The sequence below is a fragment of the Cherax quadricarinatus genome, chromosome 78 (genome assembly GCF_038502225.1).
Source record: "Cherax quadricarinatus isolate ZL_2023a chromosome 78, ASM3850222v1, whole genome shotgun sequence".
NCBI classification, from domain to species: domain Eukaryota; kingdom Metazoa; phylum Arthropoda; class Malacostraca; order Decapoda; family Parastacidae; genus Cherax; species Cherax quadricarinatus.
In genome coordinates this window covers 2,728,049-2,748,299 of record NC_091369.1, presented here as the reverse complement: position 1 = coordinate 2,748,299, position 20,251 = coordinate 2,728,049, and the positions used below count along the sequence as shown (strand labels likewise).

General features: G+C 46.3%; 1 protein-coding gene across 2 annotated transcripts in view; it reads left to right on the top strand.

Moving 5' to 3' along the window:
• The window catches only part of LOC128701549 (muscle LIM protein Mlp84B), a 60,177-nt gene that overhangs the window by 17,466 nt on the left and 22,460 nt on the right, over positions 1-20,251 (top strand). For both annotated transcript variants that reach the window (XM_053795291.2, XM_053795290.2), the window contains exons 5-6: positions 4,973-5,069; positions 13,363-13,444. In XM_053795291.2, coding sequence (XP_053651266.1) covers positions 4,973-5,069; positions 13,363-13,444 — 179 coding nt within the window. The remainder of the gene's footprint in view (positions 1-4,972; positions 5,070-13,362; positions 13,445-20,251) is intronic.

Genomic DNA, 20,251 nt, shown 5'->3' with positions numbered 1-20,251 from the left:
ATATATATATATATATATATATATATATATATATATTTATAAAATATATATATATATATATATATATATATATATATATATATATAACATTTAAAAATGATGTTTTTGAGGTTATTTTTGAGTCATAAAATAAAATGTGCTGAGTTACACTAGGTGACAGTGATCACACATCGAGGCTGGAGTTTACCTGGAGAGAGTTCCGGGGGTCAACGCCCCAGCGGCCCGGTCTGTGACCAGGCCTCCTGGTGGATCAGAGCCTGATCAACCAGGCTGTTACTGCTGGCTGCACGCAAACCAACGTACGAGCCACAGCCCGGCTGATCAGGAACTGACTTTAGGTGCTTGTCCAGTGCCAGCTTGAAGACTGCCAGGGGTCTGTTGGTAATCCCCCTTATGTGTGCTGGGAGGCAGTTGAACAGTCTCGGGCCCCTGACACTTATTGTATGGTCTCTTAACGTGCTAGTGACACCCCTGCTTTTCATTGGGGGGATGGTGCATCGTCTGCCAAGTCTTTTGCTTTCGTAGTGAGTGATTTTCGTGTGCAAGTTCGGTACTAGTCCCTCTAGGATTTTCCAGGTGTATATAATCATGTATCTCTCCCTCCTGCGTTCCAGGGAATACAGGTTCAGGAACCTCAAGCGCTCCCAGTAATTGAGGTGTTTTATCTCTGTTATCCGCGCCGTGAAGGTTCTCTGTACATTTTCTAGGCTGGTTTACTCATCGCGCAGCGGCACGCAGATGTTGTCAGCGACTGTTGTAATGAAGTGGAACACCTGTTGTAGTGACGTGGATCACCTGTTGTATGCGAGGCCAATACGTGTTTGGAAGGCAAGTCGAAGCCACCACATGCTCTGTAGGGGGTACGAACATCGTCACCTACTGGCTCATGCTAGTCAGATCCAACTCACACACATTCACACCCAAACTACTTAAAAAAAGTAGTCTTATTAAAATTAGGGACAAGAGCAGAAACTCTGAGACAAGAGACTTACCAGTGTGCTGAACACCACACAACACAGGCAGGGGGCGTATATTGTGGGTGTGCTGGGACAGCGCCGCACACCCACCAAAGACGGTCAACTAATTAGAAATATTAAGCTCATTTAATAATATAATCATGGGAAACTAATTTTACCGTCCCCTTTTAGGCTGGAAAACATTAGGGACTTATTTCCATAAGACACCTGCTGTCCCTGTCCCTGTTCACCCATCAGTTTAAAATGGGTACCTGGGTGTTAGTAGACTGGTGTAGGTTGCATCCTGGGAAAAAACTGACCTAATTTGCCTGAAATACTCAGCATAACAAGCGGCTTTCTATATAGTAGCATGTCACTGATGTCAGCTATGGTCTGTATACCTTGTACATGTTTTGGTAGTAAATAAACATTATATTATTGAGGCAGTTTACCTGGAGTTTACCTGGAGAGAGTTCCGGGGGTCAACGCCCCCGCGGCCCGGTCTGAGACCAGGCCTCCTGGTGGATCAGAGCCTGATCAACCAGGCTGTTGCTGCTGGCTGCACGCAAACCAACATACGAGCCACAGCCCGGCTGATCCGGAACTGACTTTAGGTGCTTGTCCAGTGCCAGCTTGAAGACTGCCAGGGGTCTGTTGGTAATCCCCCTTATGTGTGCTGGGAGGCAGTTGAACAGTCTCGGGCCCCTGACACTTATTGTATGGTCTCTTAACGTGCTAGTGACACCCCTGCTTTTCATTGGGGGGATGGTGCATCGTCTGCCAAGTCTTTTGCTTTCGTAGTGGGTGATTTTCGTGTGCAAGTTCGGTACTAGTCCCTCTAGGATTTTCCAGGTGTATATAATCATGTATCTCTCCCTCCTGCGTTCCAGGGAATACAGGTTTAGGAACCTCAAGCGCTCCCAATAATTGAGGTGTTTTATCTCCGTTATGCGCGCCGTGAAAGTTCTCTGTACATTTTCTAGGTCGGCAATTTCACCTGCCTTGAAAGGTGCTGTTAGTGTGCAGCAATATTCCAGCCTAGATAGAACAAGTGACCTGAAGAGTGTCATCATGGGCTTGGCCTCCCTAGTTTTGAAGGTTCTCATTATCCATCCTGTCATTTTTCTAGCAGATGCGATTGATACAATGTTATGGTCCTTGAAGGTGAGATCCTCCGACATGATCACTCCCAGGTCTTTGACGTTGGTGTTTCGCTCTATTTTGTGGCCAGAATTTGTTTTGTACTCTGATGAAGATTTAATTTCCTCATGTTTACCATATCTGAGTAATTGAAATTTCTCATCGTTGAACTTCATATTGTTTTCTGCAGCCCACTGAAAGATTTGGTTGATGTCTGCCTGGAGCTTTGCAGTGTCTGCAATGGAAGACACTGTCATGCAGATTCGGGTGTCATCTGCAAAGGAAGACACGGTGCTGTGGCTGACATCCTTGTCTATGTCGGATATAAGGATGAGGAACAAGATGGGAGCGAGTACTGTGCCTTGTGGAACAGAGCTTTTCACCGTAGCTGCCTCGGACTTTACTCTGTTGACGACTACTCTCTGTGTTCTGTTAGTGAGGAAATTATAGATCCATCGACCGACTTTTCCTGTTATTCCTTTAGCACGCATTTTGTGCGCTATTACGCCATGGTCACACTTGTCGAAGGCTTTTGCAAAGTCTGTATATATTACATCTGCATTCTTTTTGTCTTCTAGTGCATTTAGGACCTTGTCGTAGTGGTCCAATAGTTGAGACAGACAGGAGCGACCTGTTCTAAACCCATGTTGCCCTGGGTTGTGTAACTGATGGGTTTCTAGATGCGTGGTGATCTTGCTTCTTAGGACCCTTTCAAAGATTTTTATGATATGGGATGTTAGTGCTATTGGTCTGTAGTTCTTTGCTGTTGCTTTACTGCCCCCTTTGTGGAGTGGGGCTATGTCTGTTGTTTTTAGTAACTGAGGGACGACCCCCGTGTCCATGCTCCCTCTCCATAGGATGGAAAAGGCTCGTGATAGGGGCTTCTTGCAGTTCTTGATGAACACAGAGTTCCATGAGTCTGGCCCTGGGGCAGAGTGCATGGGCATGTCATTTATCGCCTGTTCGAAGTCATTTGGCGTCAGGATAACATCGGATAGGCTTGTGTTAATCAAATTTTGTGGCTCTCTCATAAAAAATTCATTTTGATCTTCGACTCTCAGTCTGGTTAGCGGCTTGCTAAAAACTGAGTCATATTGGGACTTGAGTAGCTCACTCATTTCCTTGTTGTCATCTGTGTAGGACCCATCTTGTTTAAGTAGGGGCCCAATACTGGACGTTGTTCTCGATTTTGATTTGGCATAGGAGAAGAAATACTTTGGGTTTCTTTCGATTTCATTTATGGCTTTTAGTTCTTCCCGCGATTCCTGACTCCTAAAGGATTCTTTTAGCTTAAGTTCGATGCTTGCTATTTCTCTGACCAGTGTCTCCCTACGCATTTCAGATATATTGACCTCTTTTAGCCGCTCTGTTATTCTTTTCCGTCGCCTGTAAAGGGAGCGCCTGTCTCTTTCTGTTTTACATCTACTCCTCCTTTTTCTTAGAGGAATAAGCCTTGTGCATACATCGAGTGCTACCGAGTTAATCTGTTCTAGGCATAGTGAGTAATACTGATGCCACAGTAGTGGGTTCAGAAAGACAGAACAGTGCACACCCTGTTTACCTGGAGTTTACCTGGAGAGAGTTCCGGGGGTCAACGCCCCCCGCGGCCCGGTCTGTGACCAGGCCTTTTGGTCAGTAACAACAATACGCCACTGATATTATGTCTCCTGGACCGTGTTCTGTCCCTGTGTCAGTAACAACAATACGCCACTGATATTATGTCTCCTGGACCGTGTTCTGTCCCTGTGTCAGTAACAACAATACGCCACTGATATTATGTCTCCTGGACCGTGTTCTGTCCCTGTGTCAGTAACAACAATACGCCACTGATATTATGTCTCCTGGACCGTGTTCTGTCCTCAATTTCGATACACTGAAGACCCATCAAAAACAAGGGGACCTGAAGAAATGTAACCATCCATTCTACAAGACAAACCAGAATCACTGCCTCAACTACTGACTAAGATCTACAAGTCAATAGGTACGAGATAATTGCCAGAGGAGTGAATGTAGACCCATTGAACCGCCCGGGGACAGAAGCTGCAGACCTCACTCAAGGAGGAGGGCCTAGGGGTGAGCATACTGACGAACATATTACCAGAGGATCACATCTACCGTTGCAAGTAATGCTCACATGGCAAATCAGGAATCTCAAGTCTCTCAGGGCCCAATATATGACGTGCGTCAGGCCCATCCTCGAGTATGCAGCACCATCATGGAACCCTCGCCTGATAAAGTTTAAAAGCAGGAAAAATATAGGAGGTATACTGGTCCCAGATCCACGGGGTATGAGGTATGAGCTACAAGGTATGAGCCACGAGGTATGAACTAAGTCATTATAAAATACAAGAACCAGGGGAGACATGATAACAACATACAAAATCCTCAAAAGGACTTGACAGTGGACAAAGATAGGTGGTTCGAGAGGCGGGAAACGAGTACACAGGGGCACAGCTGGAGGTTAAAGATGCAGATGATCCACAGGGATGTCAAGAAGTATTTCTTCAGCCACGAAGTGGTCAGGAAGTGGAATTATATCCGGAACAAGTAGGCAGGTTCTACGCAAGGTTTTAAGGCTGGGTACGACAGGTCCAACGAGGTTTCGAGAGAGTATATCCGGCAGTTTCAAGAGGCGGGGCCAGGAGCTTGGGATCGACCCTGGCAAACACAAATAGGTAAACATATGACTGAGTTACAGTTTTCAACTGAATTAACCTCACAACCTGCAGCCACTTGTCTGTCTGTCTCTCTCTCTCTCTCTCTCTCTCTCTCTCTCTCTCTAGTACACAGGGTTTTACAAGACAAGGTTAAGGATTCTTAACTTACAAGCTCACTCTTTCTCACTCACTCTCTCCCTCTCTCACTCTCTCCCACAGAGTTATCATCGAACTTGCTTCAATTGCAAGGCTTGTCGCAAGCCTCTCGACTCCGTAGTTCACTGTGATGGACCTGACAAGGAAGTTTATTGTAAAGGTAAGTTTATCTATCTTATCTTGTGCTATCTTTACCATATTCACCCTCTCTCATTCTCTCTCTCTCTCTCTCTCCCTCTCTGACTTGTATCTGACACGTGTATTTTTAAGAGAGGTATCGGGTATCAGGTACGTGTACCGGGATGTAATGTTACCATGGTATCCTCTCTTACCATCCCACGTCACTAGTGCCGCATGCGACCAGTGCCAGCCAAGGTGCCAAACTCAGGCACTCTCCCTATCCCCATCCCCCCTATCCTTCCTTATAACCTGATACCCTCCCTCTATCCTTCGTTGTAACCTGATACTATCCTCCTGCAGGTCTACCTATCCATAAGCATTACTTTCTCTCACCTCTTACCCCTATCTCTCTCTCTCTCTCTCTCTCTCTCTCTCTCTCTAATCCCTATCCTGACAGATGAGATTCTGGAAAACAACCACGGGGAGAGTTGAATGATAGCTCTAGGCCTTTCGTGTTGCAATCAACACATCACTAGGAGCCTGCAATGTTGCAGAAAAGAGGACGAGGTCTCAGCAGATAGGTTCAGGGGAACTAGGTACCACCGTTCCCCCTGAACGAATCTATCAAGACTTCCTACTCATTCCTGTAACATTGCAAGCTCCTGATGATGTGTTGATTGCAGCACGAAAGGCCTAGAGATATCATTCAACTCCCCCTGTGGTTGTTTTGTATGTATTCTTATATACGTGATATATTATGTGGCCACAACAGGTTAATGTGGCCACAAGTTAATGTGGACACAACAGGTTAATGTGGCCACAACAGGTTAATGTGGACACAACAGGTTAATGTGGCCACAACAGGTTAATGTGGACACAACAGATTAATGTGACCACAACAGGTTAATGTGGCTACAACAGGTTAATGTGGCCACAAGTTAATGTGGCCACAACAGGTTAATGTGGCCATAACAGGTTAATGTGGCCACAACAGGTTAATGTGGACACAACAGGTTAATGTGGCCACAAGTTAATGTGGCCACAACAGGTTAATGTGGCCACAACAGGTTAACATGGCCACATTAACCTGCTCAACACTTACAAGTTTGGGTAAATTAACTTAGTTACCCCGTGAAAAGGCGGAAGTTTTAGCATAGTTAACCCTAGTTATTCCTTCACAGGCAAATATAACAGCCTAGTTACCCCTTGAAACCTCCGAAAAATACAAAATAATAATCCATATACTATTTTTATTTATAGAAAACGATTGCAAAAAAATTAATTGGGTCACTGCTCTAAAAAAACACAAAATAATCCATATAAATTTATATATATTTTATCAAAAACGACTGCAACAAAAATTCATATATTGTATTTTCCCGTCCTGAAGAACGCTATTATATCAAAATAACTTTTTTTTTAATTTTGAATTAGACAGTGGGGGGGGGGACCCAGGGGGGGGGGACCCATGGTGGGTCTCGTGCCCAAAACCCATGAAATTTTGGAAAAAAAAAAGTATATGTAACTGAGATTTTGGGAGAGATGATGGTGATTTTCTGGTAGAAATATTTTTTTTCTTCTTGAGTTCCCCATTCCGAGGATGCTGCACGACCCATGCTTGTTTAGAGCTTCCCAGAGCAGGTGAGGGTCATTGACCTAGCAGGTGAGGGACACTGACCTAGCAGGTGAAGGTCATTGACCTAGCAGGTGAGGGTCATTGACCTAGCAGGTGAGGGTCATCGACCTAGCAGGTGAGGGACACTGGCCTAGCAGGTGAGGGACACTGACCTAGCAGGTGAGGGTCATTGACCTAGCAGGTGAGGGACACTGACCTAGCAGGTGAGGGTCATTGACCTAGCAGGTGAGGGACACTGACCTAGCAGGTTAGGGTCATTGACCTAGCAAGTTAGGATCACTGACCTAGCAGGTGAGGGTCATTGACCTAGCAGGTGAGGGTCATTGACCTAGCAGGTGAGGGGCACTGACCTAGCAGGTGAGGGTTATTGACCTAGCAAGTTAGGGTCACTGACCTAGCAGGTGAGGATCATTGACCTAGCAGGTGAGGGTCATTGACCTAGCAGGTGAGGGGCACTGACCTAGCAGGTGAGGGTCATTGACCTAGCAAGTTAGGGTCACTGACCTAGCAGGTGAGGGTCATTGACCTAGCAGGTCAGGGACACTGACCTAGCAGGTGAGGGTTATTGACATAGCAGGCGAGGGTCATTGACCTAGCAGATGAGGGGTATTGACCTAGCAAATGAGGATCATTGACCTAGCAGGTGAGGGTCACTGACTTAGTAGGTATGTTGACCCAGGCTCACCCGACACCCTGACTGTTAAGACACACAGGTGTGTCAGTGTCGTATGACAGTGTCGTGTGAGTGTCGCGTGACAGTGTCGTGTGTCAGTGTCGTGTGTCAGTGTCGTGTGACAGAGTCGTGTGACAGTGTCGTGTGACAGTGTCGTGTGTCAGTGTCGTGTGTCAGTGTCGTGTGACAGTGTCGTGTGCCAGTGTCGTGTGTCAGTGTCGTGTGAGTGTCGTGTGTCAGTGTCGTGTGTCAGTGTCGTGTGTCAGTGTCGTGTGAGTGTCGTGTGTCAGTGCATCTCACTATCAAAGCATTTTCTCCAAGAAAGACTTCATCAATTCGCTTGAATTGATAAAGTCTCAGATGGGCGAAACGTCTTCACAATAAAATGCCATAGCCAGCACTGTATGTCATCTCGAGTCGAGTCCACCGCTAAAGTTACTTTGGAGTCCTTGACAGTGACGCTCCTTCCTTCGGAGTGTGAAGGAAACTCATTAACATGGATGATTTGATGCTCTTTTATTTTTACCACGGCACGGGAGCAAAGAGAGAGGTGGTAGTCATCTAAGAAACCTCCGTATTTCCAGTGCTGAATTACTCGTGGGCTAGTACACTTGCATTAAGTCTTCTCACGTCAGTATTTCCCCTCCCTTCTCATATAAGACTGTTGATGCAGTCCCTCAAGACAAAGCTCAAAAGAATCTCCGTGTGATTCCCTACCATCTTACATACACTAGTCTGCTAGCCTGAGTACCTTCCCCAAGAGATACAAAGTAGAAACACCTAAATCTCTTTTGCCAAAGGTAGCAGCCCACACCAGCCAGCAGCTCCACTGACTAAACACCTCACATCACCAAAGAACCATCGGCAAAGAGGATCTAAGACTCTCTGGGGACCTCACCAACAGGATCAATTAGAGATAAACCGCGGAATGGGTGGATTTAGAACCCATGGCGAGTGGTTTGCTTGCAATCGTGTTATTGAGGTTTCGTGAGTCGATTAGACATCGGCTTCTAACCCCGGGACACTGACGGCAGATTCAGCCTTGCTCTCCATGCAAATGAGACGCATATCTTCGATAATTACATCGTTTTCGGTGAAGTCCGGGAACAAACAGTTCCTTGGTAGGACCACAGACTCACACATCTCGGTATCATCATACCATTTCTTAATAGAGAGTATGCATAAACGGGGAGAAATCATTGTGGAGACGCGTCACAGACGGTGTTCCACAGGGGTCAGTGTTGGGCCCTTTGTTGTCCACAATTTACGTGGAGTCGTGGCCAGCTTGTAGACAAAGCATCTGGAGGAGTGATTAAAACATCGTATCAAAATATCTGATATATATGGGGAGAAAATATACATTTGTTGAAGAATAGAAATGCACAATACCGTGGCTGGAACATTTCAAAATCCTGCACTTGGAAGAAGACTCTAACGGTAACGTTTTGCTCCGTCCTGGACCACTGACTTGACAATGGTCCAGGGAGGACCGAAACGTCGTTATAAGATTTCTTAAGTGTGGGGTTTTGGTAAATATGTTTCCAAAACAATTTTTATGCTACCTAGGCCTGTGTCTCACTGGCACTTATCTTACTATATTGTAAGATCTGCACTAAAGGTGTACTGGAAGATGTGTCCTCGTTACTCACCTAACTGTGACTCTTGGTCCCGCCAGCTTCAGATATACACGTCTCTGTAACTGACCAGATCACGCTCGTGGTTGGTGCAAGAAAGAACACAGATGTAATGACATGAAATGTAAACAAACCAGGGAACGGGTGGGTGTTGAACCCAAAGCGAATCCTAAAACTCATAGTCCAGTGTGTTAACCACTGGATCAGTAGGCTACAATAAGATTCATCCGACAAGTTATATTTATACACCATAGGGAGATTAGCATGGGCCACTACTGTGACCACAAATCACACATGTTTAACAAAAACACTAATATTCCTAATGTTCTTGTACTACCATCCACAGGATGGATAGGTGACCACGATAAACCAGCCACATCCGCTACAAAATCTAAACCACACCTAACCACTCAAGGTGAGTGGTTAGGTGTGGTTTATGAACACCAGACCGAAATAGGTACGGTAAACACTAAGAAAGAAGAGAAAGTTTACAATAACCACTACAAACTACAAGGAGAAAAACACAAACCTAGCCAACAGATGGCGTTAAAATTTGCTACTGGCATGCTAAACAGCGGCCCAAGACTGCCAGAAATCCCCTGACGTTCGTAAAATGAACTTAAAATTATATTTACATACCTTTTTGCACTCTTAAGCTGTAAGTTTATTTAGGCACAGGTACACATAAGTACAATTATCATACATAGTGTAAATTACCCAGGATAAACCCCAGAAAAGTCAAATAAGGTGATTTATTTCCATTGGGGTCCTTCAATTTACAATGGGGATCCTTGAATTTCTACTGGGGGTCCTTAAATTTCTATTGGGGGTCCTTGAATTTTCAATGGAATCATGAAATTTCCATTGGGGTCCTTGAATTCCATTGGGGTCCATGAATTTCCATTGGTGTAATTAAATTTCCATTGGGGTCCTTGAATTTTCATTGGGGTCCTTGAATTCCATTGGTGTCCTTGAGTTTCCATTGGTGTCCTTGAATTTCCCGAACGTGTCAGTACCTAAGTTTAGGCACAGGTACACACATAATTACAATTATCATACACAGTGTAAATCATCTAGAATAACCCATAAAAGCCAGACAAAGTGGCTTATTTTCACTGGGGTCCTTTTCTTACATAATCTCCACAGCTTACTCTCCAGAGAGCTTTTGTGCCAAAATCCAAAGTGCGAGAATCCCCTCTCCCCCCCCCACCCATCTTAACCCAGACAAGTATCCATATCTATTCCCTTTTAAGGCTGAAAGTCAATGAGACGTAGACTAGTCTTGGAGAGGTGTAGCTAGTGCTGCTACCACTGCCCTAGATGATTGTGTAACTCCCCGTCACTGCCACACATGGCATTCCTGTCACTGAAATGACCTCATGCTGATATGTGACATACATCCGTAGATATATATAAACCTCTTTCACACCTGCATGTTGTCATATAATAATAATAATAATAATAATAATAATAATAATAATAATAATAATAATAATAATAATTATTATATTATTATTATTATTATTATTATTATTATTATTATTAGTATTATTATTATTATTATTATTATTATTATCACCAATATTATTTGGGTGGTAAACCCAGAGGGGTCAGAGAGCATAGGAGTGCCTGGGAGAGCGTGTAAGCCAGAGATACCACGGTGGGTGGATCAGACTTCCGTATTCTGCCATGAGTGCCGTGTGAAGGCTGGCATCAGTGCCAGCCTTCGCAAGAAGTGCCTCTTAGTGCCTGCCCCACACCAGTGCCACCACAGTCCTGAGTATTTATAGTTGCTGGGACTCGTCTCCATCCACCTGCACTCTCTCTCTCTCTCTCTCTCTCTCTCTCTCTCTCTCTCACTGGCTGCTAATAATCTGATTTTTTTATTTAGTGATCTAATATTATCTTTTCTTCTAAAGGTAGTTTGAAGTGTATATGTGTGCACACACCTAACTGTACTCACCTAGTTGTGGTTGCAGGGGTCGATTCATAGCTCCTGGTCCTGCCTCTTCACTGGTCGCTACTAGATCCACTCTCTCTTTACTCCATGGGCTTTATCATACCTCGTTTTAAAGCTATGTATGGTACCTTCCTCTACTACATCACTCTCCAGACTGTTCCACTTTCTGACAACTCTATGACTGAAGAAGTACTTTCTAACATCCCTTTGACTCATTGGAGTCTTCAGGCCCGGTGGCCTGGTGGCCTGGTGGCTAAAGCTCCCGCTTCACACACGGAGGGCCCGGGTTCCATTCCCGGCGGGTGGAAACATTTCGACACGTTTCCTTACACCTGTTGTCCTGTTCACCTAGCAGCAAATAGGTACCTGGGTGTTAGTCGACTGGTGTGGGTCGCATCCTGGGGGACAAGATTAAGGACCCCAATGGAAATAAGTTAGACAGTCCTCGATGACGCACTGACTTTCTTGGGTTATCCTGGGTGGCTAACCCTCCGGGGTTAAAAATCCGAACGAAATCTTATCTTATCTTAACATCTAGTTGTGTCCCCTTGTTGTTGTGTCCCATCTCTTGAACAACCTGTCCCTATCCACCTTGTCAATTCCTCTCAGTATTTTGTTGTTATCATGTCCCCCCCCCCTCTGTCTCTCCTGTCCTCCAGTGTTGTCACGTTAATTTTCCTTAACCTCTCCTCGTAGGACATACCCCTTAGCTCCGAGACTAGTTCTGTTGCAAACCTTTGCACTTTCTCTAATTTCTTGACGTGCTTGACCAGGTGGTGGTGGTGATGGAGGTGAGGGTTCCATACTGGTGCTGCATACTCCAATATGGGCCTGACGTACACAGTGTACAGTATCTTGAATGTTTCCTTAGTGAGGTGTCGGAACGCTATTCTTAGATTTGCCAAGCGCCCACATGCTGCAGTAGTTATTTGGTTGATGTGTGCCTCAGATGTGTTCGGTATTATACTCACCCCAAGATCCTTTGCCTTCAGTGAGGTTTGCAGTTTTTGGCCACCTTAACCTGTACTCTGTCTGCGGTTTTCTTTGCCCTTCCTAATCTTCATGACTCTGCACTTGGTGGGGTTAAACTCCAGGAGCCAGTTGCTGGACTAGGCTTGCAGCCTGTTCAGATCCGTTGTAGTCCTGCCTGTGTGTGTGTGTGTGTGTGTGTGTGTGTGTGTGTGTGTGTGTGTGTGTGTGTGTGTGTGTGTGTATGTATGTATGTGTGTCTTTGTGTTGGTTAATAGGTACCTGCGCTGGCAGTGAATTTGGATCTTTGACTGGTACTGCGGCGGCACCAGACCTTCCAATCTCAAAACACACACACACACACACACACACACACACACACACACACACACACACACACTATTAACTTCCGCTTCACTATAGAGAGTTATAGAAAGTTTTCTAATCACGTTTAGGAATACAGGTGCCATGACCCTCGTAGGGGCTTACCCTTGTCACTCATGACTCCTCTCAGTCATAAAACTCTCTGCCAGACATGAATAACCCATTTATATCCCTACTTTTCCGTTTTTCTTCGTGTTTTTTCTTACAGGCTAAGTGTCACCCATGGAAGTATCGTGACGACATTGATGATGTGACCTTCCCAACACCCAGGTTCTCTCTCTCTCTCTCTCTCTCTCTCTCTCTCTCTCTCTCTCTCTCTCTCTCTCTCTCTCTCTCTCTCTCACAGAACATTGATGGTGTAACCTCCCCAACACCCAGGTTCTCTCTCTCTCTCTCTCACACAGAACATTGATGGTGTAACCTCTCCAACACCCAGGTTCTCTCTCTCTCCCTCTCTCACACAGAACATTGATCAAGGAACTACTTTCATAGTTCCTTGATAATGTGAGTAGTCACGAAAGCGCTTGGAATTTCTCTATTCTTTCACAGTGTTTGTTTTGCATATATATATATATATATATATATATATATATATATATATATATATATATATATATATATATATATATATATATATATATATATATATATATATATATATATATATATATATATATATATATATATACATGTTTATTGGCCATGTTTACAATTTAAAATAATATACTATTTGTCTGTGCAAACTCAGGTGATGGTCAGTTAGGTTTTCCAGAGGTCATTCATGGAGTGTAAAGTGAGGTAGAATTCCTTCAGTAATAAGTAGATCTTTATCTCAGGTCAGCAGACATGGCAGGACGTACCTGACGATGACGGGTCAACCAGACTGACCTGGGCTAAACGTGTATTGAACGTGTTAATAACATGTAACTCTGGTTTCACTCAGGTTCACAGTGGAGGACTCCCTGAAGACAACATTTCGCTCAAGGGGAAGGGGGAGGGATGATATCATTCTCCTTGAGCGAAACTCTACCTTCCAAAGGTGCTCATAACTGACATGTAACATTCTTTGCCTCCCAGTGTGCTATGGAAAGAACTTTGGACCCAAAGGTTACGGCTTTGGATCAGGTGCAGGAACGCTTACCTGTGGCTACGATGAAATGTAAGTGCCTTTGCCTCAGGCTTACCCTCCAGGGGCTAGCAGGCTGCCTTAGTCCTACCCTCCAGGGGCTAGCAGGCTGCCTTAGTCCTACCCTCCAGGGGCTAGCAGGCTGCCTTAGTCCTACCCTCCAGGGGCTAGCAGGCTGCCTTAATCCTACCCTCCAGGGGCTAGCAGGCTGCCTTAGTCCTACCCTCCAGGGGCTAGCAGGCTGCCTTAGTCCTACCCTCCAGGGGCTAGCAGGCTGCCTTAGTCCTACCCTCCAGGGGCTAGCAGGCTGCCTTAATCCTACCCTCCAGGGGCTAGCAGGCTGCCTTAGTCCTACCCTCCAGGGGCTAGCAGGCTGCCTTAGTCCTACCCTCCAGGGGCTAGCAGGCTGCCTTAGTCCTACCCTCCAGGGGCTAGCAGGCTGCCTTAGTCCTACCCTCCAGGGGCTAGCAGGCTGCCTTAGTCCTACCCTCCAGGGGCTAGCAGGCTGCCTTAGTCCTACCCTCCAGGGGCTAGCAGGCTGCCTTAGTCCTACCCTCCAGGGGCTAGCAGGTTGCCTTAGTCCTACCCTCCAGGGGCTAGCAGGCTGCCTTAGTCCTACCCTCCAGGGGCTAGCAGGCTGCCTTAGTCCTACCCTCCAGGGGCTAGCAGGCTGCCTTAGTCCTACCCTCCAGGGGCTAGCAGGCTGCCTTAGTCCTACCCTCCAGGGGCTAGCAGGCTGCCTTAGTCCTACCCTCCAGGGGCTAGCAGGTTGCCTTAGTCCTACCCTCCAGGGGCTAGCAGGCTGCCTTAGTCCTACCCTCCAGGGGCTAGCAGGCTGCCTTAGTCCTACCCTCCAGGGGCTAGCAGGCTGCCTTAGTCCTACCCTCCAGTAGCAGGCTGCCTTAGTCCTACCCTCCAGGGGCTAGCAGGCTGCCTTAGTCCTACCCTCCAGGGGCTAGCAGGCTGCCTTAATCCTACCCTCCAGGGGCTAGCAGGCTGCCTTAGTCCTACCCTCCAGGGGCTAGCAAGCTGCCTTAATCCTACCCTCCAGGGGCTAGCAGGCTGCCTTAGTCCTACCCTCCAGGGACTAGCAGGTTGCCTTAGTCCTTCCTTCCAAGGGCTTACAGGCTTCCTGAGGCCTACCTTCCAGGGGCTGGTAGGCTAAGGCCTACCATCTCAAAGGCTTGCAAACTGTGGCCAACAGTACTGATACGGCTGGTGTGATTCAGAGAGGAGAAATCAATACTAACTACCTCTCTAGTAGTGACTGACGTCCTCACTGCTAGTTACATACATCATGCCAACGCTTACCGCTATAAATATTATTTTTCGCTATTTTTATTTATTTACTTCAGGGTTATGTAAAAGGACTTATTTTCTTATATGTGCCGATTTAGTTTTTATTTCCCAATACGTATATAACGCTAAGCTTATCACTGTTTATTAATATCTACGAAGGAGAGTGCAAAAGCTTTTTTTAAAGCTGAAACAAAGCTTAATCAACATATTGTCACTTCACAGGTTGATAAGTAAGACACATATGCAACAGTTAGGTATCTTTATTCCGAAATATCCCGCCTACACAGCAGGCTTCTTCAGTCGATTACAGAAGACGTAGTTTTGAGGTGATCAGTCCCTCAGCCTGGAGAACAGTGCAACAATGTGTCATACTCATCACCCTGTCAATATTGAACACAGTTTTCATATTCACCTCACAGGAAGATGAGCTGGAGGCCTAACATACGCTAATGCAGATGTTTCACGTGTGTCTGCGTGTGTTTAATGCAGTGTTTTTCTGGTGTTTTTTAAGTGGGTAGTGGCTAACACACAGCACTTCTGACTTCCCCGCAGTTTGCTACGGCAAGAAGTTCGGCCCTAAGGGATACGGCTTTGGCTGCGGTCAAGGAACTTTGCAATGTGATCCAGACTCGTAGGTTGACCGCTTGTTGTTGTTGTCATGGCAACAAGCCTGTGTTCCCACCTTACTTCCCCTCACTCTTGTTGTCTAGGCAACAACAAGTCTGTGTTCCCACCATACTTCCCCTCACTCTTGTTGTCTAGGCAACAACAAGTCTGTGTTCCCACCATACTTCCCCTCACTCTTGTTGTCTAGGCAACAACAAGTCTGTGTTCCCACCTTATTTCCCCTCACTCTTGTTGCCTAGGCAACAACAAGTCTGTGTTCCCACCTTATTTCCCCTCACTCTTGTTGTCTAGGCAACAACAAGTCTGTGTTCCCACCTTATTTCCTCTCACTCTTGTTGTCTAGGCAACAACAAGTCTGTGTTCCCACCTTATTTCCTCTCACTCTTGTTGTCTAGGCAACAACAAGTCTGTGTTCCCACCTTATTTCCCCTCACTCTTGTTGTCTAGGCAACAACAAGCCTGTGTTCCCGCCTTCCCCTCACTCTTGTTGTCTAGGCAACGAATGTTGTTGCTAGGCAACCAGTGTTGTTGCTAGGCAACCAGTGTTGTTGCTAGGCAACCAGTGTTGCTACTAGGCAACCAGTGTTGTTGCTAGGCAACCAGTGTTGTTGCTAGGCAACTAGTGTTGTTGCTAGGCAACCAGTGTTGTTGCTAGGCAACCAGTGTTGCTGCTAGGCAACAAATGCTGTTGCTAGACAACCAGTGTTGCTGCTAGGCAACAAATGCTGTTGCTAGACAACCAGTGTTGCTGCTAGGCAACAAATGCTGTTGCTAGGCAATCAGTGTTGTTGCTAGACAAGCAGTGTTGCTGCTAGGCAACAAATGCTGTTGCTAGGCAATCAGTGTTGTTGCTAGACAACCAGTGTTGCTGCTAGGCAACAAATGCTGTTGCTAGACAACCAGTGTTGCTGCTAGGCAACAAATGCTGTTGCTAGACAACCAGTGTTGCTGCTAGGCAACAAATGCTGTTGCTAGGCAATCAGTGTTGTTGCTAGACAACCAGTGTTGCTGCTAGGCAACAAATGCTGTTGCTAGACAACCAGTGTTGCTGCTAGGCAACAAATGCTGTTGCTAGGCAATCAGTGTTGTTGCTAGACAACCAGTGTTGCTGCTAGGCAACAAATGCTGTTGCTAGGCAATCAGTGTTGCTGCTAGACAACCAGTGTTGCTGCTAGGCAACAAATGCTGTTGCTAGGCAATCAGTGTTGCTGCTAGGCAACAACATTTATCTTTTTTTCGAGTCCATCTGTTGCCAGTGTAACTGTTGTCTAACTCTCTGTTGTCAGTGTAGCTGTTGTCTAACTCTCTGTTGCCAGTGTAACTGTTGTCTAACTCTCTGTTGCCAGTGTAACTGTTGTCTAACTCTCTGTTGCCAGTGTAACTGTTGTCTAACTCTCTGTTGCCAGTGTAACTGTTGTCTAACTCTCTGTTGCCAGTGTAACTGTTGTCTAACTCTCTGTTGCCAGTGTAACTGTTGTCTAACTCTCTGTTGCCAGTGTAACTGTCGTCTAACTCTCTGTTGCCAGTGTAACTGATGTCTAACTCTCTGTTGCCAGTGTAACTGTTGTCTAACTCTCTGTTGTCAGTGTAGCTGTTGTCTAACTCTCTGTTGCCAGTGTAACTGTTGTCTAACTCTCTGTTGCCAGTGTAACTGTTGTCTAACTCTCTGTTGCCAGTGTAACTGTTGTCTAACTCTCTGTTGCCAGTGTAACTGTTGTCTAACTCTTTGTTGCCAGTGTAACTGATGTCTAACTCTCTGTTGCCAGTGTAACTGTTGTCTAACTCTCTGTTGTCAGTGTAGCTGTTGTCTAACTCTCTGTTGCCAGTGTAACTGTTGTCTAACTCTATGTTGCCAGTGTAACTGTTGTTTAACTCTCTGTTGCCAGTGTAGCTGTTGTCTAACTCTGTTTCCAGTGTAACTGTTGTCTAACTCTCTGTTGCCAGTGTAACTTGTCTAACTCTCTGTTACCAGTGTAACTGTTGTCTAACTCTCTGTTGCCAGAGTGACTGTTTTTATAGTAATTATTCTGTTGCCATAGTGACCATTTGCTGCCATACGAACTATCTGTTGCCATAGTGACCATGCTGAGAATGTTACACTCACAAGGTAAGTGCTGTCAGCACTGACAACTGCACTTATTACACAAGGTAAGTGCTGTCAGCACTGACAACTGCACTTATTACACAAGGTAAGTGCTGTCAGTGTCAGTCCTCTAGGTTATTCAGTACTGTTGGTAACCCTCTTTAAGTTTCAAGGCTCCAAATTCTCTGCATAATATTCCCAGCACACAGTGCTCCTGCTCCCCGCTGCAACGTTGACAACCCATGCTTCACACCCATGTGACAGTGCTGGTACTACTGTACGCTGGCACTTTCCGTTTATTGCCTCTAGATTATTATGATTATAATCGTAGCCTAGCGGTAAACCCACAAGGGTCATACAGTATTGACTCCAGAGATATATTTTCCTCAACAGATGTATCAGCACATCACACACCTGTTGATTCTTATTTGTTTACACACCTGCTGTCTGTCATTCACCCACACACCTGCTGTCTCACATTCACTCACACACCTGCTGTCTCTCATTCACTCACACACCTGCTGTCTCTCATTCACTCACACACCTGCTGTCTCTCATTCACTCACACACCTGCTGTCTCCCATTCACTCACACACCTGCTGTCTCCCATTCACTCACACACCTGCTGTCTGTCATTCACTCACACACCTGCTGTCTGTCATTCACTCACACACCTGCTGTCTCTCATTCACTCACACACCTGCTGTCTCCCATTCACTCACACACCTGCTGTCTCCCATTCACTCACACACCTGCTGTCTGTCATTCACTCACACACCTGCTGTCTGTCATTCACTCACACACCTGCTGTCTGTCATTCACTCACACACCTGCTGTCTGTCATTCACTCACACACCTGCTGTCTCACATTCACTCACACACCTGCTGTCTCTCATTCACTCACACACCTGCTGTCTCCCATTCACTCACACACCTGCTGTCTCCCATTCACTCACACACCTGCTGTCTGTCATTCACTCACACACCTGCTGTCTGTCATTCACTCACACACCTGCTGTCTCCCATTCACTCACACACCTGCTGTCTGTCATTCACTCACACACCTGCTGGCTGTCATTCACTCACACACCTGCTGTCTCTCATTCACTCACACACCTGCTGTCTGTCATTCACTCACACACCTGCTGTCTCCCATTCACTCACACACCTGCTGTCTGTCATTCACTCACACACCTGCTGGCTGTCATTCACTCACACACCTGCTGTCTCACATTCACTCACACACCTGCTGTCTCACATTCACTCACACACCTGCTGGCTGTCATTCACTCACACACCTGCTGTCTCACATTCACCCACACACCTGCTGTCTCACATTCACTCACACACCTGCTGGCTGTCATTCACTCACACACCTGCTGTCTCATTCACTCACACACCTGCTGTCTGTCATTCACTCACACACCTGCTGGCTGTCATTCACTCACACACCTGCTGTCTCACATTCACTCACACACCTGCTGTCTCACATTCACTCACACACCTGCTGGCTGTCATTCACTCACACACCTGCTGGCTGTCATTCACTCACACACCTGCTGTCTCATTCACTCACACACCTGCTGTCTGTCATTCACTCACACACCTGCTGGCTGTCATTCACTCACACACCTGCTGTCTCACATTCACTCACACACCTGCTGTCTCACATTCACTCACACACCTGCTGGCTGTCATTCACTCACACACCTGCTGTCTCACATTCACCCACACACCTGCTGTCTCACATTCACTCACACACCTGCTGGCTGTCATTCACTCACACACCTGCTGTCTCATTCACTCACACACCTGCTGTCTCACATTCACTCACACACCTGCTGTCTCACATTCACTCACACACCTGCTGTCTCACATTCACTCACACACCTGCTGTCTCACATTCACTCACACACCTGCTGTCTCTCATTCACTCACACACCTGCTGTCTCACATTCACCCACACACCTGCTGTCTCACATTCACCCACACACCTGCTGTCTCTCATTCACTCACACACCTGCTGTCTCACATTCACCCACACACCTGCTGTCTCACATTCACCCACACACCTGCTGTCTCTCATTCACTCACACACCTGCTGTCTCACATTCACCCACACACCTGCTGTCTCACATTCACCCACACACCTGCTGTCTCACATTCACTCACACACCTGCTGTCTCACATTCACCCACACACCTGCTGTCTCTCATTCACTCACACACCTGCTGTCTCACATTCACCCACACACCTGCTGTCTCACATTCACCCACACACCTGCTGTCTCACATTCACTCACACACCTGCTGTCTCTCATTCACTCACACACCTGCTGTCTCACATTCACTCACACACCTGCTGTCTCACATTCACTCACACACCTGCTGTCTCACATTCACTCACACACCTGCTGTCTCATTCACTCACACACCTGCTGTCTCTCATTCACTCACACACCTGCTGTCTCACATTCACTCACACACCTGCTGTCTCACATTTACTCACACACCTGCTGTCTCCCATTTACTCACACACCTGCTGTCTCATTCACTCACACACCTGCTGTCTCATTCACTCACACACCTGCTGTCTCACATTCACTCACACACCTGCTGTCTCACATTTACTCACACACCTGCTGTCTCACATTTACTCACACACCTGCTGTCTCATTCACTCACACACCTGCTGTCTCATTCACTCACACACCTGCTGTCTCACATTCACTCACACACCTGCTGTCTCTCATTCACTCACACACCTGCTGTCTCATTCACTCACACACCTGCTGTCTCTCATTCACTCACACACCTGCTGTCTCATTCACT